The sequence below is a fragment of the Psittacula echo genome (assembly GCF_963264785.1).
Source record: "Psittacula echo genome assembly, chromosome: 4".
Classification (NCBI taxonomy): Eukaryota; Metazoa; Chordata; class Aves; order Psittaciformes; family Psittacidae; genus Psittacula; species Psittacula echo.
Genome location: NC_137738.1, coordinates 113,638,763 through 113,663,247, shown reverse-complemented (window position 1 = coordinate 113,663,247; position 24,485 = coordinate 113,638,763). Strand labels below are relative to the sequence as shown.

At 41.7% G+C, this 24,485-nt stretch overlaps 1 protein-coding gene across 1 annotated transcript in view; it reads left to right on the top strand.

Moving 5' to 3' along the window:
• PCSK2 (proprotein convertase subtilisin/kexin type 2) overlaps positions 1 to 24,485 on the top strand; it is a gene marked incomplete at both ends in the record, with an annotated part of 104,768 nt that overhangs the window by 65,892 nt on the left and 14,391 nt on the right. The window contains 3 exons of the mRNA XM_080616361.1: positions 8,635 to 8,711; positions 15,702 to 15,790; positions 18,437 to 18,612. Of these exons, the coding sequence (XP_080472487.1) occupies positions 8,635 to 8,711; positions 15,702 to 15,790; positions 18,437 to 18,612 (342 nt within the window). The remainder of the gene's footprint in view (positions 1 to 8,634; positions 8,712 to 15,701; positions 15,791 to 18,436; positions 18,613 to 24,485) is intronic.

The window sequence follows — 24,485 nt, the reverse complement described above, 5'->3', positions numbered from 1 at the left end:
CAAATTTGTCTTATGAGTGCCATTACAACCACAGGTGCAGTATTCCTGCCCTTTGCTGTGAGCATTGCAGGTAACTTAAACTTGAGAAGAAACTTCTTCTCAGTGAGGGTGACGGAACACTGGAACAGGCTGCCCAGGGGGGTTGTGGAGTCTCCTTCTCTGGAGACATTCAAAACCCGCCTGGACACATTCCTGTGTAACCTCATCTAGGTGTTCCTGCTCTGGCAGGGGGATTGGACTGGATGATCTTTTGAGGTCCCTTCCAATCTCTAACATACTGTGATACTGTGATACTGTGATCAGTTTTTGATGACTCTGTGATGCCTCAGGGGTCACAGAGAGCAATGTGGGTGCCAACGCCTGCCAGCCACCCCAGCAGCAAGGAAGTGCTTTCTCTCCCAGCAGTCTTTACACAGACCATGTCATGCTAAATGACTGGATTTGAATGACTGCTGAGTTTCTATTGCAAACTGGGCTAAAGATTCTCTTACACTATTGGGGAAAATTGTCTGATCTACCAAGTGCCACTTAAGAGACCTTTGTGCAGGGTATAATCTGAATCCTGGCTGCTGCGTTTGCTGGGAGAGCCCATGGGCAAATTTTGGTAGACTTTGGATGGGGTTCATTGACAAGAGCAAGAGGGTTTAGCTCCCTTTCTATTTCAGCTCATCCCTCCAAGAGGCTGAAAGTGCTGTCTGCCATCAAACCACTGCAAACACCACCTTTACTGCAGCTCAACACCCAACTCATATTTGATGTACTGATAAACTTGCCAATTTTTCCTTATGGGAATATAACTCCTTACGGGAGTATAACTAAGAATAGTGGACCTGAACCTCATTTCTCTGCTGCCAGCTTTATTACTCTCCAACTTTAGGAGGTCGTACTAATACAGAATAGAAGTATATGAAGAGGAGAAAAAAATCCATGTATTGGAAAGGGAATGTGGGCCAGGATTTTAATGCAACGCTAAAGCTAGATGAAATGTGTGCTATTTTTCAGTAAAAAGTCATTGCACAATTTGTATTTGCTGTTATGATAAAATAATCCAATCGCTCAAACGTCTGTACCCACACGGACACCAGTTTTTTCCTTCCCTCCTCCCCCCTCCCAGAATTAAAGAAATCAAGAAATTCGTTCCATAGTCTGAAGCTTTGAAGCTTTAACTTTGGTCCTTGCTCTGAAAATCTTTAACAGTAACTAGATGCTAAATTTATTTTGATTTTATTAATTGAATTGTCTTAGCAGTATGCTTCCCTTTGAACATTCAGTACTCATTTAGTATTTTGTAGGTGTAGCACAAAGATTCTTATGCACCTTCTCTGAAAATTAAGGAATGTTTGGCTGAGCAGAAATAGGTTGGGTTTGTTTTTCAGTTAACTTGCTTTTGCCTTCAGAGCTCTGGCTCTAAGTAATTAACAGCTGGTGATGTGCTTTAGGTTTCCTCCACGTCAACCTGAAAATTGTGGAGCACGCTAAGAGTGCCAAGAAGTGAATTGTGAAGCAGCTTCTTTATTATAGGCGCAAGTTCATTTGGCTGCTTGCTTTTTAATAAAGTCTCATGCCTGCCTCAATTTCTTGCACTTTTTCCTATGTCAGATGAAGACACAGGGGCGAGGAAATGGGGGGTATTTCAATAATCTAGCTTATGAATAAAATGTTATTAAGAAAAAATTAATTCTCTACTTCTTAAAAAATCTGCCCAGCCTAAATTTTCTCTGACTTTTTGTGGTTCTTGGGGTTTGTTTTTGTCCACTTTGACTATATACCTCTGAGCCAAGCGTTAGCAGGCAGCCACAGAGGGTTGGATGACATTTAGCTGAATGCATTTGGATTTTCATTTTGTTTACTGGGAAAGCATTCAACAGTCTTGGTGCCTAAGAATGGAATTGATAATTTCTTCTGTTCTTTGAAGCTTGAAAAGTCTGTGCTTAGGTCTACTGGCATGATATACATCAGTGCTGAGCTGCCTAGGTGCTTCATCCCCATGGGAAATAGGAAGTTGGTTGAGCCGCAGCTTTTCTCTTTGAAGATCTTCATGTACCAGCCAGCGATGTAACTCATGTTTGTTTTCTGATTTTGTCTGCAGGGGAAGGAGGAAGGAAATTAATAGGGAAAAAAGCCAACTAAGAGGTTGCGTGCCATTATAGTGCCAAATGATATGTAGAGAGGATCATCAGTTACTTGAAAAAGGAAATCTGTTTAGCATAGAAAAACAGTGCAGTGTAGAATCATAGAATCATAGAATAGTTAGGGTTGGAAAGGACCTTAAGATCATCCAGTTCCAACCCCCCTGCCATGGGCAGGGACACCCCACACTAAACCATGTCACCCAAGGCCTCATCCAACCTGGCCTTGAACACCGCCAAGGATGGAGCATTCACAACCTCCCTGGGCAACCCATTCCAGTGCCTCACCACCCTCTCAGTAAAGAATTTCTTCCTTATATCTCAGTGAAGCTATATTTCTTCATAACTGCAACTTTAAAAGTAAGGCTACCTTAATGAAGATAAATATCAATGTTGGCATGAGTCTCAGTGGTTTTTTTCAGCTGCATTTTTTGTTGTTTTTTAAACCTGGGCAGTGAAAACATTTCAGCTTTGCAAAACAAGTTACATCAGAGATGGGACAGCCAATAAGTGTCTTTCTATAGTTCTAACAAACTGGATTATTAAAGTTGTTACTGCTAGTTATCTCACCTATTTTTACTGTTCTAAGTTAAGCGGTTGTCACCTGTTGTTTGCAGCCAGTTTATTGTTTTTTGGTCTTTTGACCTAAGCCCAGATGCTTGGTGAGTGTTGAGGAAATTCAAGTACGAGCTTTTTCATTGATAACCACAACATGAAACCACCATTGCAGTGTGCTCTGTACATGCTCCTTCTGTGGCCAAGCAAGGCCTCTGAAACTGGAATACCAGGAGGGCTCATGGAGACCTCAGGTGTTACTCAGACCCAGCACACTTCTCTGCTCTGTCTGTTTCAGATGATGCTCTGATGTATTATTTGGAGGCTGTTTGAAAAGGAAGATGGCAGAAAAAGTGTGCTGCTGTCTTATTCATTATTCAAGATCTGGCTGGTGTTGTCTGGCTGACTACTTTTATGATGTACCTGTAAGAACTGGGTAAAAAGCCTTTGTTTCTGGAGGGAGCTGACAGTGAATTTCCCCTTTAAGGTTAATATTTTTGAACGCAGTCCATTACTTTGTGGATATATTCTCGATGTCGCTGAGGTCTTGAATGCAGCTCTGAGTTTGCTGGGTAGTGATTTAGGACCATGTAAATCAGTTCATGTAGAGGCAGAGATATTTAAGCAGTTGCAGGGTTTTTTTAATGGAAATAAAAACAAACCAACCACAAACCAAAACAAACTAGAGCAGCATGCAGAGAGGAGAAGGCTTACTGTACGACTACTGACTTAGCACAGTGCCTCTGTTTTTCGTTAATGACTTTTAAGCCTTATAGCACCTCTCCTAAGCAAAATATCATGTTACCTCCCTTTTTGCCTCCTGGTGAGCATATTCCCTTTTCCTGTGTGTACAAAGCTGAATTTCGTTTTGCAACCACATCATGTTCGGTGTTATTTTAGTACAGTTTCTCTGAGATGTTATATGTTGTAATTCGAGCCCAGGGGTTTGCTCGCTCTTCAGATCAGTACAGAAATCAAACAAGCAAAAGGTATCTTTCTGCCTCACATCTCTGAGGATTTGCAGTTGCCTGAAGATTGCAAGACCAGATGCCACCCATCTTATAAATATTTCTCTTCTTTTAGAAGGTAAAAATCTCTGGGCTATCTTCATCACTGCTGTAACATCATGAACAGAATCAGACTGTGACTATCAGGACATATGTCTTTAATTGTTTGTCTCCTGGACAAGGAGGGGAGCATAGGCACATTTCTTGAGTTAGGCAGAAAAAGAGAAGTATATGTGAATTACACTTCAGAGGCTTGTAAAGCCATGTAAGAATTTATGGGCTTGCTGCATTATTCAAGGTACATAATTTTATTACAGATCTGAGCAGCACATGGGACAACTGATTTATTGTTATTGTTATATTTTACATAATGGATGTTTTAGAAGATTTTACTGCACGTATTTTAAGAAGTACAGGGCAGTTCTTTGGGAAATGCCAGTCTGAGCTAATTTTTAAGGAAAGCAGAATTCTACACACAAGCAGAAGTAATCTATCCATGCTGTGGTAGACAAGCCATTACTTAGTAAATGATTGAAAGCATCTCATCATCTGATCCATTACTCTTCTGTTAGCATCTTATTTGAGTTAGAGGTTAGAAAGTAAAACTAGAGCTATGCCTAAAATGAAATACCATTCCTCTCTGTAATAGTATTTTTATTATATAATACACAATATGTATAAGTAATTGTATAGCTGGTGATTGACAATCATCAAATTCAAATCAGTTTGGAGTAATGAACTGGTTTTGATTGAACATGACTGATAGGATTCATCTGTACTATATGAGTAGTCTAAGGCTAGACTAATCTATGTGCCTAAGACTGGTGGCTTGAGTTGCTGCCTGGAAAAGAAGGCCAGGCAACTACCTTTGACACTGAAAACCAAATATTAGACACTTCAAGTCTAAGTAACTGCCAGTTTGGCATTAAAGCTGGAAACAGAATCATCTGAATTGAAAAGCAAAATGTTTTCATTTGAGCGTGCTGTTGCGGATCCTCATCTGCACTGGCTTTGGTTGCTGCCTCCCGCGTTCCTTTCCTTATTAAATCTCCACGTTAGCAATAAATTCCCTCTTGCTGCCTGCTGGGGAGCCCAGCCTGTGGAGGAGAATGGCAAACCACGGATTTTAATATTCACTTCCCAAAACACATGACAGATTAAATATTGTAACTATTCACCGAAGCAGTTTTCTTTTTGGTCCAGTTTTGAAATTTGATTCAATTTGTCACTGGTTTATGCTTTAAAAAAAAATTATTTTAAAAGTTTGAGGTTTAGATATTTGGGGATTTGATGTTTAAATTAGGAACTTGAAGCAGACCATTTGTACTTGTCGCTGGCATTTCATTACCCATTCCACTGCTTCCATAGTGTGGGCGGAATATTCCTTCATGAAGCTGAAACTCGCTGTCTTTTCTCAAAAACCCTAATGAAGATAAATTGTGCAGTCAGCAGTTGTTTTCTTTCCAAGAATTCTTCTTAATTTTGCCTGTTTTGCAGGCATGGTTCCTGCTACATTATATATCTTTTTCCTTTGAGTGCAGTGATCCAAAATCAGGCAAATAAGAGCTACAGGATGTGGGAGAGTGCTGCACAACTTTGTTTATAGCCTGCCTACAGCAACCTTTCCATAAGCTGACATTTGATTACATGGGGCATACAGCAGAGATGCAGTCTGCTGTCGAGTGGCTGAATCATTCATGCTGGAATCCCTTTGCTGTCACTTCTCTGGACACGAGTGGTACCTCTGTACAGCTAGAAGGGCTTTACTGGTCATAATTTTTGCACAAGGGAATTCTAGGGTCAGAAGCCCTATGTATCTACCACGAGGTGCTTGCACATCTGATGATGTCCTGAAAAACCAGCATCACCAGACCCAGTTTGAACTTAGGATCTATTTATGTAAGACTGTATTTCTTCCAGATGGGAAAAAAACCCCACAGCTGACCCATGACTGAGGTTAAATTCTCATCTGTACAATATTCTTAGGGTGAAAACAGAAGTTCTGGCTGAACAAGAAGCTGGCAATATATTGAACTAATGACATTTAGTACTGAGTCAGACCATACCTACCTGAAAGAAGTGATCAGAAACCACTGGAACTAAGCTTAGTTATTTGCAGTCTGCATAGTTTCCAGGCCAGGTCTAGTCCAAGGCAATAGTTTAAGAAAATTTCTTTAATTTAAGAAAGTGAGAAAGTGATTGAAATGCATTTCTCTCCAAAGGTTGCCAAGCCAGACTCTGTGGCAGAGTAAGTTCTATCTGCTAATGAAATTACTCAGTCATCATTGCTATTTTGACTTTACCAGAAGATGTGATTCTCCTGTTTCTCCTTGCTAGGAGTAGACACTGCACTTATTGATAAAGAACAGGACTGGATCTTCTGTTGACCACCTCAGTTCTTTTTACAGACAAGCTGAGAAAGTTGGGGCTGTTCAGCCTGGAGAAGAGAAGGCTGCGTGGAGACCTCAGAGCAGCCTTCCAGTATCTGAAGGGGGCCTACAAGGGTGCCAGAGAAGGACTCTTCATCAGGGACTGTAGCGATAGGACAAGGGAATAAGGGGTTTAAACTTAAACAGGAAGTTCAGGTTAAATATAAGGAAGTTCTTTACTGAGAGGCTGGTGAGGCACTGGAATGGGTTGCCCAAAGAAGTGGTAAATGCTCCATCCCTGGCAGTGTTCAAGGACAGGTTGGACAGAGCCTTGGGTGACATGGTCGAGGGTGAGGTGTCCTTGCCTATGGCAGGGGAGTTGGAACTTTATGCTCTTAAGGTCTTTTCCAACCCAAACCGTTCTGTGACGCTATATATTGTATGAAACCTGCTCCCTTGCAGAAGTCCTTATCATGTCTCCGCAGGACACTGCAGAATCCGAACATCCTCTGTTGCATTAAGGTGAAATGTTTCATGCCACGTGGCTTTTGCCAGGTTCACTGGGTGAGGCCTAAAGTGTTGTAGCTCATGATCCTTCCTCCGGCAGCAGCCAGTAGAGAGGATGCTTGGTGTGCAGCTTGGTCACCAAGTCTGTGTGGTATCTACCTGATTATGGCCTCCAGTTTCTAGCATTCACTGTTTTATGGACTGCTGGAGAAAGAGGAAGCATCTAATACCCCTGCACTATTTATCTCCAGTTTGTCTAACCACATTTTCATTTCATTCAGGCGTTTAACTTCTGTATTGCTAAGGGGCAATAAATTTTGTAACTCAATCACATGTTCTGTTGAAAACTACTTGTTTTCTGCAGCTTCTAAATCTCCCCTTTGGTAATTTCTATGGATTCCCAATAGTTGTTGTATATGAGAAGTAGTATATAATAACTCACTATCTACCTTCACTGTGCTGTTCATGACTTATAGACCACTGTCCAATTCCCCTTCTTTCCCTTGCTGAAAAGTCATGTTCTGGTTATTCTTAGCTTGCATATATCCGTGCTGTTCAAAGTGCTGTGTAAGCAGTTGTGGTAATTAGAAGAGGTAAATTAAACATACACCTGGGCACAGACTTACAAGCACTGAGAATGTGTGGCTATAGCTGACATTATTGGAAGGCATCTTCAGGCAGAAAATCAGGGCCTTAGTTTGGAAATACAGGGGGATCAATAAGGGTACTCGCAAATGGATTCAGCTATATCTGAGATCAAGAACAGCCATGTGATATCCATTCTGTAAAACTCTGCTCCATTGAAATGCTGCAGAATTGTTATCTGTTCTGGACATAAGCAACCAGGTTTTCTGAAGCAGTCACCAAAGAATCACTGTACAGCAACTTGAAAGAGACTTCGTTTCACCCTCCAAGGATCAAGGACAGCATTGTGTCTGTTTGATTCTGGCACAAGTTTTTGGGAGTTAGACGTTTTGAATCCAGAACCCAAAGACTTTGGTGATACCAATGAACTGTCTATTCCTGTACCCCAGGAACTGAGAATCTGCTGAAGGGGAATGTTTTTAGGAGCAAAGCTATTCAGCCACAAGTCTCAAATTATTTTCAATAGCATGCTCAGCCAAATCTTAAAAAGAATACGAGTACACATTAGTTAAGAATTAACATAATTATGTTCCTTGAGTATGGTGTTTATTAAAATATAAACTCTGTGAACATCCACTTGAGAGGAAGCTTCTAAATATTTTTAAAAGCTTAATTTTCAGTCACCCTCATTTATTTTTCCATTAAGAAAGAAGAAAAAAGATGGCACTCGACTTTCCGAAACTTTCCATTTCCTGCTCAGATATAGCATTCATAAAGTTGCTGAGTGTCCTTAACTCTGCTGATACGGCAAATTCCGGAATGGTTTACATTTGTATGAAAAGCAGGGACATGGTATAGAGCATTTTCAAAAGTGCCTGAAAGCCACATTTATGAAGCTGTTCAGACAAGTAAAAGACCAAGAAATTATGAAAGAGATTTTCAAGCGGATATCTTGACCATTAATGCAGTTTTCACATCTGGATTTTGAGAAATTTATATCCTTAGGAATTGGAATGTTTTTAGAAATGGCACAGTTTTGACTGAATTGAACCGAAAATGAGTTTTTCAAAAGAATTATCTGATGGAAAACCCAAGTGTCTGGTCACTTACACCATCTGGAAAACAGGATTTCACCTTTTTCCTGACATACCAACTAGTGTTAACACCTAAATACTCTTGTAAGTGTTTGTGAGCAGTCCCTGAGTAGTAATCTGAGCTCTGAAACCACCTTGCAGTTAGCCACACTGTTTGAAAGTATTAGTCATCCACAGGATGCTTTGCTCTCCAGAAAGCATCATTCCCCAGACTTGCTGGCGTGGGAAATCGCACAGCACAGCAGGGACCGGTTTGTGTCCAGATGCATCTCACGGAACGAAGAGGACGGTTTCCTAATGATTCTCAGCTCCCCCATCAATTTGTGTTCCACTTTGCCTTGCGTATCTGTTTTTCTGCTGACTTACTGAACTTCTTTGTGTTTTGCAGAATGCCAAAGCCAGCTACGACTTCAGCAGTAACGATCCTTTCCCCTACCCCCGCTATACAGATGACTGGTTTAACAGGTAAGTGGACTTTTATCAACCTGCTCTTTGCTTTGGTTTGCTTAAGAGATTATAAGTATTTGCTAGTATTTTCTGCTAAATTCAATGGTTGACAGAACAGAAGGTGCAGTCTCACTACTGCTTGAAAGTTAGAGGTTACTTATGACTTAATTTTCTTATGTAACCTCTAAATAGCGCTGGATAACCATTTTAAACTTCATAAATGAAGCTGCCGCTTCAGAAGAGTATATATTTGTATTTTTTGAGTGGGTGATAGCCATGTACGTTTTTCTTTCAGCTATTCTAGGACATTGCAGTAGCACAAGTCTTTATAGATTGGTTTCCCATCTACTGTGTCCGAGGTAGTATCATACCTAGCTAATTTTAAAGGGAGCAAGTTGGAGACAGGAAAAGGCTTTGGGGGAAAAAGGTCCTTTCATCCAGTTGTAGACCAAGAGGCAGAAAACAGCATGACGTAGAATGACCAGTTTAAAAAACAGACCTTATGTAAAGTTCTGAATCATGTCTTTCACCTTGATTTAAGGACAGTGTGCATGGGTAGCATTTCAGGGCTGATTCTGAGATATTTCTAGCTACTGGAGGAGTTAAAGTCCATGTTCACTGACTGGGAACCTGTTCTGTTGTGTTTATAAACCTGGAATCAGCAGTGCTGCTGTGCTTCTTGTGTTATTTCTCCTGAATACATTATGACTTACCAAGACTCAGTCCTCCTTCAGTGTGTTCCGTTGTTTCCAGTAAGAGAAGGTCTGGTCCTTAAATTATAGTATAAATAAAGTGGCCCTAAAGAAAAAGCTTCAGATTTTAGAAAGTGTGACTTTTTTTTTTTTTGTTTCCTTAAACTCATTTTTTCTTAGAATGGAACAGAAGCACATTTGGACAGGGTTTCTAAAAACCACAGGTGTGTCCTGAGTTCTGCCTCTGTCCCATAAAGAAGCCCTTTCTGTCAGGCTTCTAGCGAGTTGTTAATGTAGTCAAGGATGCAGAGTCCAAGGCACACCTATAAGGTGTGTTTATTACCTGCTGATCTCAGCATCCAGCATCTCTAGCTCTGCAGCATTTTCCCCAGGGTCCCAGGCAGGTTCTGGCTTGGATTTGCAAAAATTGGTTTGGGATATTTTCAGTGAAATTTCCTAATGTCTCCTAGATGTAGATAGGATTGATGTTGAGAGCATTTGCATAGCAGCACCACTGAGATTTTGGAATGTATATTTGAATGTGATTTTAATCTCTAACTTACTCTGGCTGTATGGATGGCCTCCGAGTTGTTTTTTGGTTTTCTTTCTAAAGAAATAAATCTTAGTTCTGTCAGTGAGGCACAACAAAGAAGAGGAGCAGCTGTGCTTCCACCTCAGACGCAGGCTTCCTGGAATGGATCAAACACATTTAGGAGCTGTGATACCCTCCTTTGTAGTCTTGCCATTTTTCAGCCAAAGCAAGATGCCAATGAGATTTCTCCTTGATTTTGGGAAAGGACGTCTAACACTTTTAAACTAATATGAATCCAATTAGTGAATGGAAAGTCAGAGAATGTCTAGGGCTCTAATTTGTGAAGGTCTGCTGCCTTTCTTGCTTTATTTATGCAAAGGATCTTTGTAGGAGAAAGATACCACTTAGCTCCGAAGCAGCACAGAGGAAAATTAAATTTAGTTTTAGTGGGTAATGGCAGTTTCTGTCATTTTCAGTGTGGAACTTCATAAAACTAAGTGCGTTCTGCCAAGCCCCATTAACACTGATTGTGCTGCTATCAAGTATTTGATAGTGGGGCACAGGTACCAGACCCAAGGTGGCCCTGGAGGCAGAATTATCTCCTAAAGTCTCTTAAAATGAGCCTCGAGCGTCCTGGATGTGGCAAGGGTCATAGTCTCTGGCCCTAGGTGCCTCTGACTTGAGGCGCCCGTGTGAAGAATTGAGAGTGAGCAGCATAGTCACCAGTGACCCGATCTCTAATTATTGAGAATGACATGATTCAGGTTTTCAGAGAACTCCCAACACTTCCTTCTATTTCTTTTCTCGAGGGGATGGGGAGCTCAAGACAAGGAGAGAAAAGGAATGCAGAAATAGCTTTGAAGATTTCCTTCATTATTCTTTCAAAAAAAAATAAAATATGTAGAAAGTATAGCATTCTTTGTCATGGGACTTGAGGTTTCTTTGGTGAGACAGGGAATTTTCTGCCTTGCATGGTAAGTCGCAGGAGCAACACATTCAGTAAAGCACCCCTTTCCTGCCTGCACAGTTCAAGAAGGCTTCAATGAAGGCTTCATGTTTTCTCCAGGCTAAGATGCAAACCATCACACCACACCACCTGTTCAGGAGTAGTTATTACTATGGTTTTCTCCGCATATTTCTTTGCTATACTGTTAATCAGGCTGATGAACTCATATATAAGCTATTATCGTAACTTCTGAAGTGTTATTACTGATAGGTTACAACTGTCTGCCTGTGACAGTCTGTCTGTCCGTGACAGTCTGTCTGTCCATATGTGTAGCTGCACAGGTGTGTCTGGACAAGAGAAACCTACAATAAAGGCTCCATTTTGCTCAGTTTGCAGTCAGTGATATATCTCCCATTGAATTTTATGCGTGCAGGAGGATCAGACTCAAAATCAGATAGCATAATACCCCTTTTTCCATAAAGAATACACTTCTATTTGAGTAATTCAAGTGATTTGTGGAACCAGAAGCAGAGGACTCTTCACCGAGGGGCTTTTGTGAGCTGCCAGCTGCACATGCGAAGTGTCATTAGACTTTAAGAAAAAGAGGGAGAGGTTTTTGCATGGGGTATTTCATTAATTGCAGCTGCTGTTCTTGTAAGCACAGATTCCCCTTCCACTTTGGGCCTTTTAAGGCTGCTGCAAGCACATTGGCCTTTCCATCTAACAGTTAGATTTTTGTATTTGGTTTTCATAGCCACTGGCCTACGAAACCAAGTATAGCGGGTTTTGAAAGGAGAGAGTGTGGTGCTTCAAACAGAGGATTGCAGTCAGGCTGTTTAGCTCCTGTTATGGGGAAAGGCACGTAGATGACTGAGCAGCCAAGGGATTCATTCCCATGCTTACCCTACTGACTGCTTGACTGTGTTCAGACCCACACCCTAGGGACCAAGCTGAGACAGGGACACTGGATGCAATATGGGGAAAGGGCTGTGTTTGAGCCTGAGGAGCAATGGGAGTTTGGAGGAACCTGAACCAAGCCCCGTTCCCAAAAGTGGAGGCAGCCCCACAGCACTCAGACTGTTTTTAGGAACCACTTTGGGAACTGCCTGAGATTTTTGCCATGATACAAATAGCCAATAATTAGTTCCACTCCTGTAGCCTTTGTATTCTGTATATTTTCTCACTCAGATAAGAGGTAGTTAGCAGGGCAAAACTTATTCACTATCTTGGAAACCTTTATTCTTCAAAGGTAAAAATGTCGTTTACTTACTATGTCCTTTACTTACTATGGATCCAAACAAAATACGACTGAATCAAAAGAACTCCCCTTGGCTTCCAGACAGCTCTTATTAACAGGGTAGAACCACCTGCTTGCCTCCTCCTCATTTTTCAATCAATACAATGAAAACAACATAATAATTGAGAACTTATATAAATAGATTTAGCAGCTCTTTCCACCCACAGCGTGACAACACAAGTGTCAAGGAGGAGCTACAGCACTACTGCTGGTTCTTAGAGTGTCTGGATGCAGGCAGAGTGACAGGTTCCCCAAAACAGGAGAATGCTTTTCCTTGGGCAAGCACTCAGATGATCGGAGGTTGACAATGTCATGTGAATGAAAAGGGGGTAGTGTTTGCCCTATTAAAGTGTCCCCTTGAGCTTTGCTTATTTAACTGCTGCCCAGTGCAAGCAACTGAAGAGGACAAGATAGGCAGATCATCCCAGCTATTGAGACTGCAGCTTTCCATAGCCTTCCCTTGCAGACAGCTGAAGTTAGGAAGGATGGATCCTGTTCTTTGCTGTCTGCAGAAGGATTTTAAAGCAGACAAAAAGGAGCCTCCAGGAAAATCTCTGACTCCTTTAAAAAAATATGGTGATAGACACAATAGCATTGGCAGTGGGTGGTAGAAATAGAAATGGTTTTCAAAGAAAAAGCAGAGTGAAATTTTCATAACCAGTACAGATACATCATTTAAGCCAGCTGAAGGTAAAACTGTTTTTCAATTGAATCACCCTCTCCCACCTTAGTTTTTTATGAATGCTCATGTAAAATACTTACATTTATATAATGTTTATGGAAAATATTCTACATGCTAATTTATGACTTGCTCTATGTGCTAATATATGGTTTACCTTTGAAGTAACTTGTTCATAGGTAAAAATATTCTTGTTTTCTATGCCTTGGTTACAAATGTTGAAATAATAGTGAAAAGGTGAATGTTGGAGAGAAAAGCTATGATTTGTGCCCTTGACATGGGTCACTTCTTACAAACCACAATGGGTTTATCAATGATACATGAAGAGCAAAAAGGTCTAAATTGGAAAAGTCTGCTATTTGCCATTAATAATTCAGCCAGATGCATTTCCACTGAATCACATGTGATTTTTCTTCTCCCATCAGCAGCACAATGTCCAAACCCTGAGCTGCTGGAATAGGTCGACTTGCAGCCTTCATCACGTGGGCCAGTGCAGAGAGGCAAGGTGGAGGAAAGGACCTTCTGATAAAATCTTCTCACCAGGAAGGTCCTAATACAGTTCTTTCCCTCTGTGAGAGGAGGAGCTCACCTGGAAGTGTCACTGAGGTTTTGCAGCCCAGCATCAGCCTAGACAAATTTTAAACAAAGCCATTTATTGTGCTCTGTGGCTTGTAGGTGACTAGATAATAAATGCCTAGCAACCGTATATGTTTTTCACAGTTCCTTGAACAAGGGCATGAGGGAAAACCTGCTTGATTGTTGAAAGAAATTTCTCCAGCAGCTGAATAAGAAATCTGTATCACTCTCCTCTCTGCTCCCTTTGTAAAAGGAGCTCACAGGAGATCTTCACCCTTTCACGATCACTGTGTACATTCGAGGCCACTTATTTTCCTTCATAGAGCTGCCTTTAAAAATGCATTCTTCCAAGTACAGCAGGAAAAAGAATGTGTTGCTTCTCCCCCTTTTATTAATATTACACTCACCTTTGCCAGAGATGCTCGAAGGGAGAGAAAGAAAAAAGATTATTAAAACAACACAATTCTGCTGCCTCCTGTAATGGTTTGTCTGGTACTCCAGATGTGCTTCATCATACAGCACTTGCTAATTGCATGAATCCTTAGCATGCTGTAAGAGCAATCGAGTTTTAATGCACAGTTTTAATGCACAGAGTGGATTGTTGTGAGCAGCAAGATGGATTTATATTGATTCAGCATCTTAAACTTACAAAAACCTGACAGCAGCACAGGTTTCGTTAGTTTCTCTGCTGCTGTGCTGTTTTTTAAAAACCAGATTATATTGTCCATATTTATCTTCTCTATAGTTTAATTTCTGTGATGAATTAGGGGAAAGGAAAATGCCAGCTGCCTTCAGGACTGCCTCAGAGCCACTGCCAGTTAAAAGGTCTCTGTTAACAGCTGTGAAGCACTTCAGAGATGCCAAGTGTTCTTGAAATGCGGTGTGTCAGCCCAAACCTGGACCTCCGTGTGAGATTCGAGACATTTGCCACTTGAGCAGAAAGTGGTAGCTCCGTGAGCTGACAGCTGAAGCACCTTGTCAGCTCTCCTGGGAATTAGGCATTGGAGGAGAAGGGTGCATGTGCCCTTAGGTCCAGCTAGCTATGGGCCTGGTCAGCAAGGCCACAGCTCTGCTGCTGGGGTGTGCAGTGACCATTGTGGCTCCCTTCTGCTACTTCAGCTTGATACTGAACCCACCTCTTTCATTAGCATTAATACTGATCTTACTTTTTCACAGTAATAGTGGTCTTATTTTTTCACTATTTACAGTGTTTTACGCTGTTTCTCATGACTGTTAGTTGGTAACAAGGCAGAACCCAAGAGTTTCACCTGGGTTGGAGCAATCCCAGGCACAGCTACAGGTTGAGCAGAGAAGAGATTCAGAGCAGCCCTGCAGAGAAGGACTTGGGGGTGTTGGTCGATGAGAAAATGAACATGAGCCGGCTTCAGTGTGTGCTCACAGCCCAGAAAGCAACCGTATCCTGGGCTGCATCAAGAGGAGCGTGACCAGCAGGTCGAAGGAGGTGATCCTGCCCCTCTACTCTGCTCTCGTGAGACCTCACTTGGAGCATTGTGTGCAGTTCTGGTGTCCTCAACATAAAAAGGACATGGAACTGTTGGAACAAGTCCAGAGGAGGCCATGAGGATGATCAGGGGACTGGAGCACCTCCCATATGAAGACAGGCTGAGAAAGTTGGGGCTGTTCAGCCTGGAGAAGAGAAGGCTGCGTGGAGACCTCAGAGCAGCCTTCCAGTATCTGAAGGGGGCCTACAAGGATGCTGGGGATGGACTATTCATCAGGGACTGTAGTGACAGGACAAGGGGTAACGGGTTCAAACTGAAACAGGGGAAGTTTAGATTGGATCTAAGGAAGAAATTCTTTACTGTGTGGGTGGTGGGGCACTGGAATGGGTTGCCCAAGGAAGCTGTGTTCACGGCCAGGTTGGACAAAGCCTTGGGTGGCATGGTTTAGTGTGAGGTGTCCCTGCCCATGGCAGGGGGGTTGGAACTCGATGATCTTAAGGTCCTTTCCAACCCTAACTATTTTATGATTCTATGAGTTAAAGAAAAAAAAAAGTCTGAATAACTTTAAAACTAAATGAACTGTAAGTATAGATGTTAACCTTAGAGCAAGCATTGTTTACACTGTGGAAGGGAGGCTGGTTTATCTCCTGCTTCAGGAAGGAATGAGCTCATCCATGTATCCAAGTACAGCACTCAATGGTTTGCCGTGGAACGTTTCTCCTCTGAAGCACTGTGAGGCCAAAGCAAGATTGCAGTGATCCAGCTCAGTTCAGCACATGCATTAGCTGGGGTTCATGTGATGTCTCCATCTTCCCTTTTGCAGCCATGGGACAAGGTGTGCGGGAGAGGTGTCTGCTGCTGCCAACAACAACATCTGCGGCGTGGGAGTTGCGTACAACTCCAAGGTGGCAGGTACAGTAGCAACTCAAGGTGTAAATGGTCTTTAGGCCACTGTGCATTACGTAGAACTGGGGAGGCAGGGAGCGTTGCAGGGACTGCAGATGGGCACTGGGCCATGTGTTTATTACTTTTCACAGCAGCTGAGGAGAGGAATTTCTCCATGGTTTTGCCTTTTCAATTGAGGGCTTTATATAGGCGTCTTGAATAAGAGAGGAATAACTCTGCTCCTTAAGCCAACTTCTTTTGGTATACTGATTTTCAGTGCTTCTTCCCTGCGTAGCTGCAGAATCATTTGTGACAAATCTCATTTTGCAGGAGGTAAAATCTAAATTCCTGCTGCAATTAGAGACTATTTGAAAAGGCAAATCCTATGCTGCTTTTATTCTTTAGGCTCTCACCAGGCAGGGCGTGCAGTGCTGTAAATCTCTGCAGTCATTGGTTTGCTCTATTTTAACAAGGGATGCAGAGTTGTGGGAGCAGATGAACGGAATGAAATGGGTGGTACCTAGCACCTAGCATTCACATGTTGGGTCTGTTGGATATTTTTACTTGCAATTAACTCTTGTCTGCACTGATAGACTGAATATAGTGTTAGAAGTGAGTTAGGCTCTCAGCTTGTGTCGAATTAGTTTAATCTGAAGAAATTCAGTTTTCCCTCTCTAAGACTTCCATGAGAACCAAGGCATAGCAAGCAGAGATAGATGCTTATGAATTTCACTCCCATTCCCCAACCTACACCAAAACACCAGTGTGGAGGTAGCCATTGCTTCCTGGGAATGGTTCACGGTGTGTATGCATGGGCAGCTCTGCTCTGCTTGTCAAGGCCCTTTTTCACTGCAGTGTCAGAAGATTCTAGGGAAGGCCATATTTCACCTGTCACCTACAGGATCGAAAGCTGAATCTCTGCTGTAGAAGGGCACCAATCAGTGTTTGCTAAGCTGTTACCCCAAGAAGTATTACTGAGAGTTAGTAACTGGCTGGGCAGGTCTAGGGCTTGTCCGCTTTCCTGAGGAATGGTAACGTCCCCTTCAGGGATGGGGCATTTCACAAAATCTGTATTCTGGCAACAGCTGCTTTTAGAGGAATGTGAATGGAGGCCTTTTCCAATGACCACCAGCCTACAAATAACCTTCCATACATGTCCACTTAGTAGCAAAATCCCCAAAGATTTTCCCAGCCTTCCTCTCTAAGGACAGTGTGCACCTGGAGCACCACCATGTGGTCAGAGGAAACGTCGGGTTGGGTAGAGCTGAGGGTCTGCCACTGTCATACCTCATGGTCCATGTTTGCAGATGGAACTGGATGAGGCTTTGAGCAACCTGGTCTAGTGGAAGGTAGCCTTGCCCATGGCAGGGGAGTTGTTACTAGATGATATTTTAAGGTCCCTTCCAACCGAAACCATTCTAGGATTCTGTGATTCTATGCATTGGAAGTCAGTAGCAAAGGATCTGGGGCATCATGTGTTTTACTTCTTGTACCTCTTTTTTACCCTGAAGACAAACCAGATGGTTTGGCTCTTTCTGTCATTCCCCCACCTCTCCAGGGTCAATAATTAATTCTGTGGTTTCAATGCAGGTCTTAATTTTACAGGCATGTGAAGGGTTTTCTCACTCATTGAGTTTGACTTCATAATTTCTAACTTGAATTAGCAGATCAGGAATATCCAGCTGTGGTCTGGTTTCTTTTTGAAGTTTATACCACATTTTCCAGCCTCGCATTTGGCACATGGTTTTTATTGACTATAGTAAACACACTGGCTTCTAAATCAGGGTACTTGCTGCCATTCACACTGTTTGGCTCTGTGGTATTAGTTTCTGTCCCATCTGTGTCCTTAAACTGTTGGGAAAACTGAATTTCAACTCAAAGCTACAAGTGAGAGTTGGGATGTATCGCTGGTTACTCAGGTCTCATTTAAAAGGCATCAAGAGTTTGGCTGTCAATGAGACTGTCTTATATGTGGGGCATGATAGGTGTCTTTGTCACACTCTGGCTTTTTTATGGCCAACACTTTGAGGTTTTATGAAGTTGGCGTGTCGTAGGTTTGTATCCTTTAATTTGATTTTTACTACAGTATGGATTAAAGGAAGCAGGTTTAGTTTGCTATTTTCCTCTAAGTACTGGCCATATTTTCTATTGTGTCTGCATGTTGACACAATGATATTTTTCCAGGAAATTGTTACATAGGGTGTTTCCTCTCTCTGATTAAATTCTGTAAAAGAACCAAAATAAACAGAAAAAGTACTTGGAAAAAGTACTGAAGTGTCGACACATCACTGAGTGTAAATTAGAGATGAGGGAGCCCTTACTTGGTTTTCCCTAGTTGTTACAAAATACTATTTTAAATGCTATTAGTATTATTTAAATGCTATGAAATGCTGAGATTGCTGAATACTACTGTTTTAAAACTGATTTCAAATAGTAGATGGAAAATTCTGTGTAATAAGAAAGCTAACAGTTAAGTGCTTTGTCTTTCTGGGCCATGCTACGTTGCTGTCATCCTGCTGGGTAAGCACACCCTGGTGAAATGCAAGTGGCGAGTGAGTAGGTGCAACTGCTGGTGAATTAAAATACCTGTAACTGGGGGATGTCTCCAGGTGCTGAGATTTCATCTTGTGCTGGGTAACACATAATTCATGTTTATGTTGATTAAATCTACAGGTATTCGAATGCTTGACCAGCCATTTATGACAGACATTATTGAGGCTTCCTCTATCAGTCATATGCCCCAAGTCATAGATATATATAGTGCCAGCTGGGGACCAACTGATAATGGAAAGACTGTGGATGGACCTAGAGAGCTAACACTGCAAGCAATGGCAGATGGTGTGAACAAGGTAACAGTCTTATTAAATAATCTGGGTACTGGGGCAGAATGGTATTTACGCACTCGCACTGAAACCAATGACTTGGGGATACATGGTCCTCCTACAGATGTTGCAGAACACAATGCAATTGTGTCAACCATCCCAACTTTTGAAGGTCCATTGATGTTCTGTCTGAAATATTGTGCTCATTGCTTTTGTTGTAAATTCCAAGGATACAGTGCTGTCTTGCATGGAGCTGTGTTTATCTCTCTTCAGCTTACATATGGAAATGGAAGAGCCTGATCTTGCAAATATTGCCGAGGTTGAAACATGCCAGAGGTACTACTGGCATCATATTGTCTGTTTTGGTGTGCTACCTATTTAATTATTGTTTTGGATTTGTAATGTATTTCAGGTCATTATTATGGCTGTGGTTGAACCACAACTGTTCAGATGTCCATGGGGTAATATATTCCCCAGTAGCAGGAGCCTCCTAGTTTATTTCCACCTTTCCACCTCCTACTAGGAGCAGTCTGTGGTCTATGTTAAAGACACTCACTGTCGTTCTGGAATCTCTTAAACCTGTACTCTATTAGAAGATTGAGTAAAATGTGTGCCACAACTCAAAAAGAAAACAAATCAGTCCAGAACAAACAGACAAACCTTGCGTGGCTCTGTCTCCATCTCTTTTGTGTCATGCAGCTGCTCTGATTCTGTAGGGAATGAGCCTCCTCCCCTTGATTGATCATAGATGGGTTTCCATAATGAAAAGATCTGAAATTCCCCAGAACATCTGAGGTGGTTTTGTGTGGGAGCTCTGCAATTACTCATTTTTCTATCCAAATTATTTCTTCTTCTTACTCGTGCCAGTTTCTCCCACTCTTCCATCACCACCTCACTGTGAGAAGCACATTCAGTTTACCATGTTTTGTGACATGATAATTAAATCTACTGCTGTGGTAAGTAGTGAAGCATCTAAAGCTTTCTCAAATCTGGAGCCTCAAGTGTTTTGCCTGTAACAGATAAATTATAGTCATCTTCATGCTCTTGATGAGAACACTGGCAATGTACTGCAGTAACACAGGAAGACTTGTCACCAATTTCTCATGTAGTGTAAACTTTACAAACCTGTGACCAGCTCAAAGTCCCTCTGAAGTCATCTTGACGTAAGCTGTGTTTTTTCTCATGATTTACTTCCATTTATCTAGTGTTTCCATAAAGATGCCCTTAAATACTCCTGTTTTGGGGAGAATCTTTCTTAGGTATGTGACACAGCTGATCTACTTTTAGAAACGCCTTATGTCTTACAGTTAGTGGATACTTGATCTTTCTTCCACTAAGGTTGGTTGGAGGAGAATGAACTCTGAATATAGAATAATTCGCATATAATTCTTGTGTTATTCTCCTCCTATGCAGAACAGAAAAGACACTAATAACCCTGGCAGGGGAGTGCAAACTAAACTAAATAAAGGTATTTTACCCCTCAAGGGAAGCAGATTTTAAATTGTAGTCATGCTTTTTTGAAGTTTGGTATTTAAAAGATCTTCTCATTAACTTGCTATCCTATCACCATATGCTTCAGTTTGTGGAATTACACTGTCATTAACATTCTCTTCGAGTGTTAAGTACAGGAGAAAGGGTTTTTCTCTTCTCTTGTCTGGTCACAGTCCCATGCTTGGGAGTGTTGGGTTTATTACCTTTTAATGCCTTCCCCTCAGAAGTGTTTGTGATTCTCTTTAAGAAATATATTGCAGTATTAAGATCGGAAGGGGCCCTGAGATCTTAGGTTGAGTGTTTGTGAAGGAGAGAGGGATGCTGAGCTGCACTTTGGGGAGGATTGCTCTTGTACCTTACCAGAAAACATAAAATGAACAGGAGAGCCTGCATTAAACCAGTTCTGTCAAACAGCCATTGAGGAATTAAAGAGCAGAAGGAATAATACTGAGTTCTACCTACCTAAGAAAGATATTGCTGCCCAGGGACAGTTACACGTAATTTTATAGTGCCAGTGTCCCAGCTATCTCCTGGCAATACCTGCACAAAAGAAGAGACGGCTCCACCTCAAAAAAACCTCTTTGCATTGGGATCATAACTTTCTCGACCCTCATTTTCCTTATTACATTTCCTGTCAGAGAATGTTTTTTGGGGTATAGTTTGTTCTCTTTTTGTGGAGAGCCAGATTTTCTAGAGAGATTTCAAGATGTCAGTGGATGCAGGGTACTTCCCATGGTGCTTTGAAAAATCCACCACAGACTTTCCTGCATCTAAAGCAAGACTAACAAGCCTTTTACCTAGTTAAATACCCTTTTACCTAGTTTAGGTCTATAACATGTGCATCAAATTTTCTGTTGGCTGTACAAATGTAAACCTAGTTTATGATCATTTTTTCAGAATAAAATCCCCTTTTATTAAAGAGAAAGGTATATTTTATTAACAGAGACAAATAAATGTAGGAATTCCTTTTCTCAGTCTAGAGCTGATTCTCACCAGAGTGATGGTTCACAAAGTAGTGATGAAGCTGCCATATTGGCAGGGAGGAAGCAACATGCTGAGAATAAAAATGTGTTATTAAACTGAAAGCAGTACTTTCAAATGTCCTGGAAGGAAATGTCAAATCTCTTGCACAGAGCACGATTAATATCCTTACTTCTAATGCAATAAACTAAAAATAAGTGGGAGTGATACGGAATTTGCACAGGGAATGTGCAGTTAACTGAGTTGGCAAACACAGGTAACATTTACCTTGTTATCACCGCACTTAGGAACCTGGCTTAAGGAGAGACTCGCTGACAAGAGTTTTGTCCTTCTCCCAGACTCCATTCCACTGTCATGTCCTTTAGAGGTCCACTTTCCAGAGCTGCTGGGATGCCAGGGGTAGCTAGTCACCTGATAATGATAAGAAGATGAAAACTGCAGAAACCGAAAGACTTCTGATTTATATGTCTGTGTTCATGGCTTGAAGACATGGAGCCATAACCAAGTGCATGAAGGCTGATGTATCTTCTTAGCTTTCCTCTTCTCTTTCACTTTCTAGGTATTTCTTGAGCTAATTCTTGTATTCTGTCTTAATCACACCTTCAATTCGGTGTGCTCTTTGCTTGTAAGGTAAATAAAGGCAGCACTAAAGTAACATGATTAAGGACATCAAAATCTGTCCATCACTCTGGCAACTCCCATATGTGCTCTTTGCTAACTGCATTTCTAAGGCTGAACACAGAGGGGATGGCTTGGGTACGAGCTTGGTGTCAGCGTAATACATGTAATCAGAACGTAGTGGGAAAGCGACTCAGGCTGCTTTTTTTCTTATCAAGGCATGCTCCTACTCATTTTTAGTGCAATCTACACTTCACTGTGTTATCTCATGACTTCTGTTCAGGGGCAGTAGTCAGCAGTGTGACTGGGCCACTGAACAGCAGTAGTTGCACTGCAAAGATAAATGAGCTCACAGCTGAGTTAGCAGGCGCTTGAGAATAGGGATTGAAAGTTTCAAATACACAGACATCCACAAGAGTTTGACAGTTACCAGCACTGGTTTGACACAAATGAACAGTCTTACCTAATGCAAATTCTAGCTGCTAGAAAAGACATATTCGGGATGTAATTGGGAAGGACTTGGTAAAACTTCTAGTTTTTAAAGACTAGATTGAAACTTGTGAGTATTCAGTACCTGCCTAATGAGGGAGACTCACCCTTTGCTACAGGACATCTGATGCTGGCTGCCAGTTGTAACAGGAGACTTGTCAGGCTGCAAGTCTGCACCCAAGCCGGATATCCCTTAGGGTAGTCTGCAACAGGCTGAGGGAGAGATGCTGTTCTGTCTTGTGAAAGAGACCCAGAGAATGCACTCTGTCATGCTGTCTCTTTCTTTAAACACATCTGCCAGGAGCAACAAATTAACATATTCAATGAGATTTTATTATTTGGCCTCTAGACTCTGTCTGAGGCACATCTGTGATCATGGGGTCTAGGGAGAAAAGGTGTATGTTTCTTTACAGTTTCAGTAGATCACCAGTCTAACATTGTTCTGGGCTGTCCTGAGATATCTTAGCCCTGCATCAAGACCAGGCTGCTCACATGCTCAGTTTCACCCCTTCTAACCACTCTGTCACGTATTTGCAGATACTGAAACTGAATGGATGGATGAGCCTAGAGTGGTGGTCAATGGTGTCACATTAAGTTGGCGTCTGGTCATGCGTAGTATTCCCCAGGGCTTGGTATTAGGTCCAGTGTTGTTTAATGTGACTGGGGGTGTTTAGTCTGGAGAAGAGAAGGCTCAGGAGGACCTTATCACTCTCTACAACTGCCTGACATGAGGTTGTAGTGAGATGGGTGTCGCTCTCTTCTTCCAAGTAACAAGTGGTAGGACAAGAGGAAACGGCCTCAAGCTGCACCGGGGGAGGTTTAGATCGGATATTAGGAAAAATTTCTTCACTGAAAGAGTAGCTGTGCATTGGAACAGGTTGCCCTGGGGAAGTGATGGAATCACCTTCTCTGGAAGTATTCAAAAACCATGACAGTGAGGCCCTCAGTGACATGGTTTACTGGTGAAGTTGGCAGTCCTGGGGTAACAGTTGGACTTGATGATCTTAAAGGCCTTTTCCAACCTAGCTGATTCTCTTATATATTTCTTTGATGAGCTACGGAGGGATTTTAGTGCAGGTACAGAAATACAAACTCAAATTCAAAGCAGAGCAAAAAGCCAGGACAATAGACTTAGGAAAAAGCAGCCCAGCAGTGTTGAGCACAGCTAGCTATATCATCTGATTTGGAGATACGTACATTTGAGATAAGGGAAGAGTGATGTAGTAGTAGCATTTTCCATATAGATGGCTGGACGAAGCAAGGCTATGTGATTTACATATCCCTTGTATGACCTGTGCTTGCCCTTTTTGGGGGCTACCTAGCTTGGAGGGGGAGGTAGGGATTACTGTGACACCACAACTCTCTTAAATAGAGACTTTGGTTCTCTACTACCTTGCATCCAGAACTGTATTAGCAGTCACCTTAAACAAGAAAAAGCAACTAGCTCAAGAACAAATTCTACTCATGTTTTATGGTGTATCCTGCCTTAAATGCAATAACTGGTAAATGTTTCTTATTTGTCATTTCATGAGTCCAGTTCTTTCCAGCTTCAGCTATTGGAATTTAAGGCAGTAGAAAGATGTAATCAAGCTAAGCTGGTCTCTCTCTATCACTATTTTATGATGTAGTCTTTTATAAGTTGTGAGGAGTTGCTCATGGGCTGAATTAATTCCTTGAGACTTCGCTGGCTCAGCCAGAATATATAAGACATGATACATTTGTGCTTGTGCTGGTGAAAATGTTATTGCTTCTATAATATGGTTCTACCTAAGAAATGCCTCACAAGTACAAATTGCCAGGGGAGTAGTATTAAGAATTTATAGTCTCATCATAGGTCTGTAATTGGGCTCACCAATGAAAGAAGAAAGGGCTGTGTTATAAATGAAAGGAAATACTTCTCATTTGCCTCTCCAAGGCCACAGACATTTTGTTATTGTTCTTTGAAATATGCTGAAGATAGCACATTAATAAAGCATATGCAGTTAGATACCTCTAACATCATTTTATTTGCTCAACAGTCAAGTGAGGACAGCAAAATTAGTTTATGATCTGGCAACCATCTAATTACTCCATTTCTGAGGAAGCCTTTCAAGCTTCTTTATAACTTGGGAGCCCTTTACTATCACATTGCAGTTGTGTCTGGAATATGCATTATAATTCTGTGCCTTGTCTTTCTTATGTAAGATAAAATCAAACCGTATTAAAACTCTACGCAAGTATGTCATATCTGCTTAGAATCCTGAAGTCACCCTGTTCATCTGATGGTATATTTTCAGGCTTTTTTAAAACATCATAACCAGCTTTACTGACCTGGTGATGGA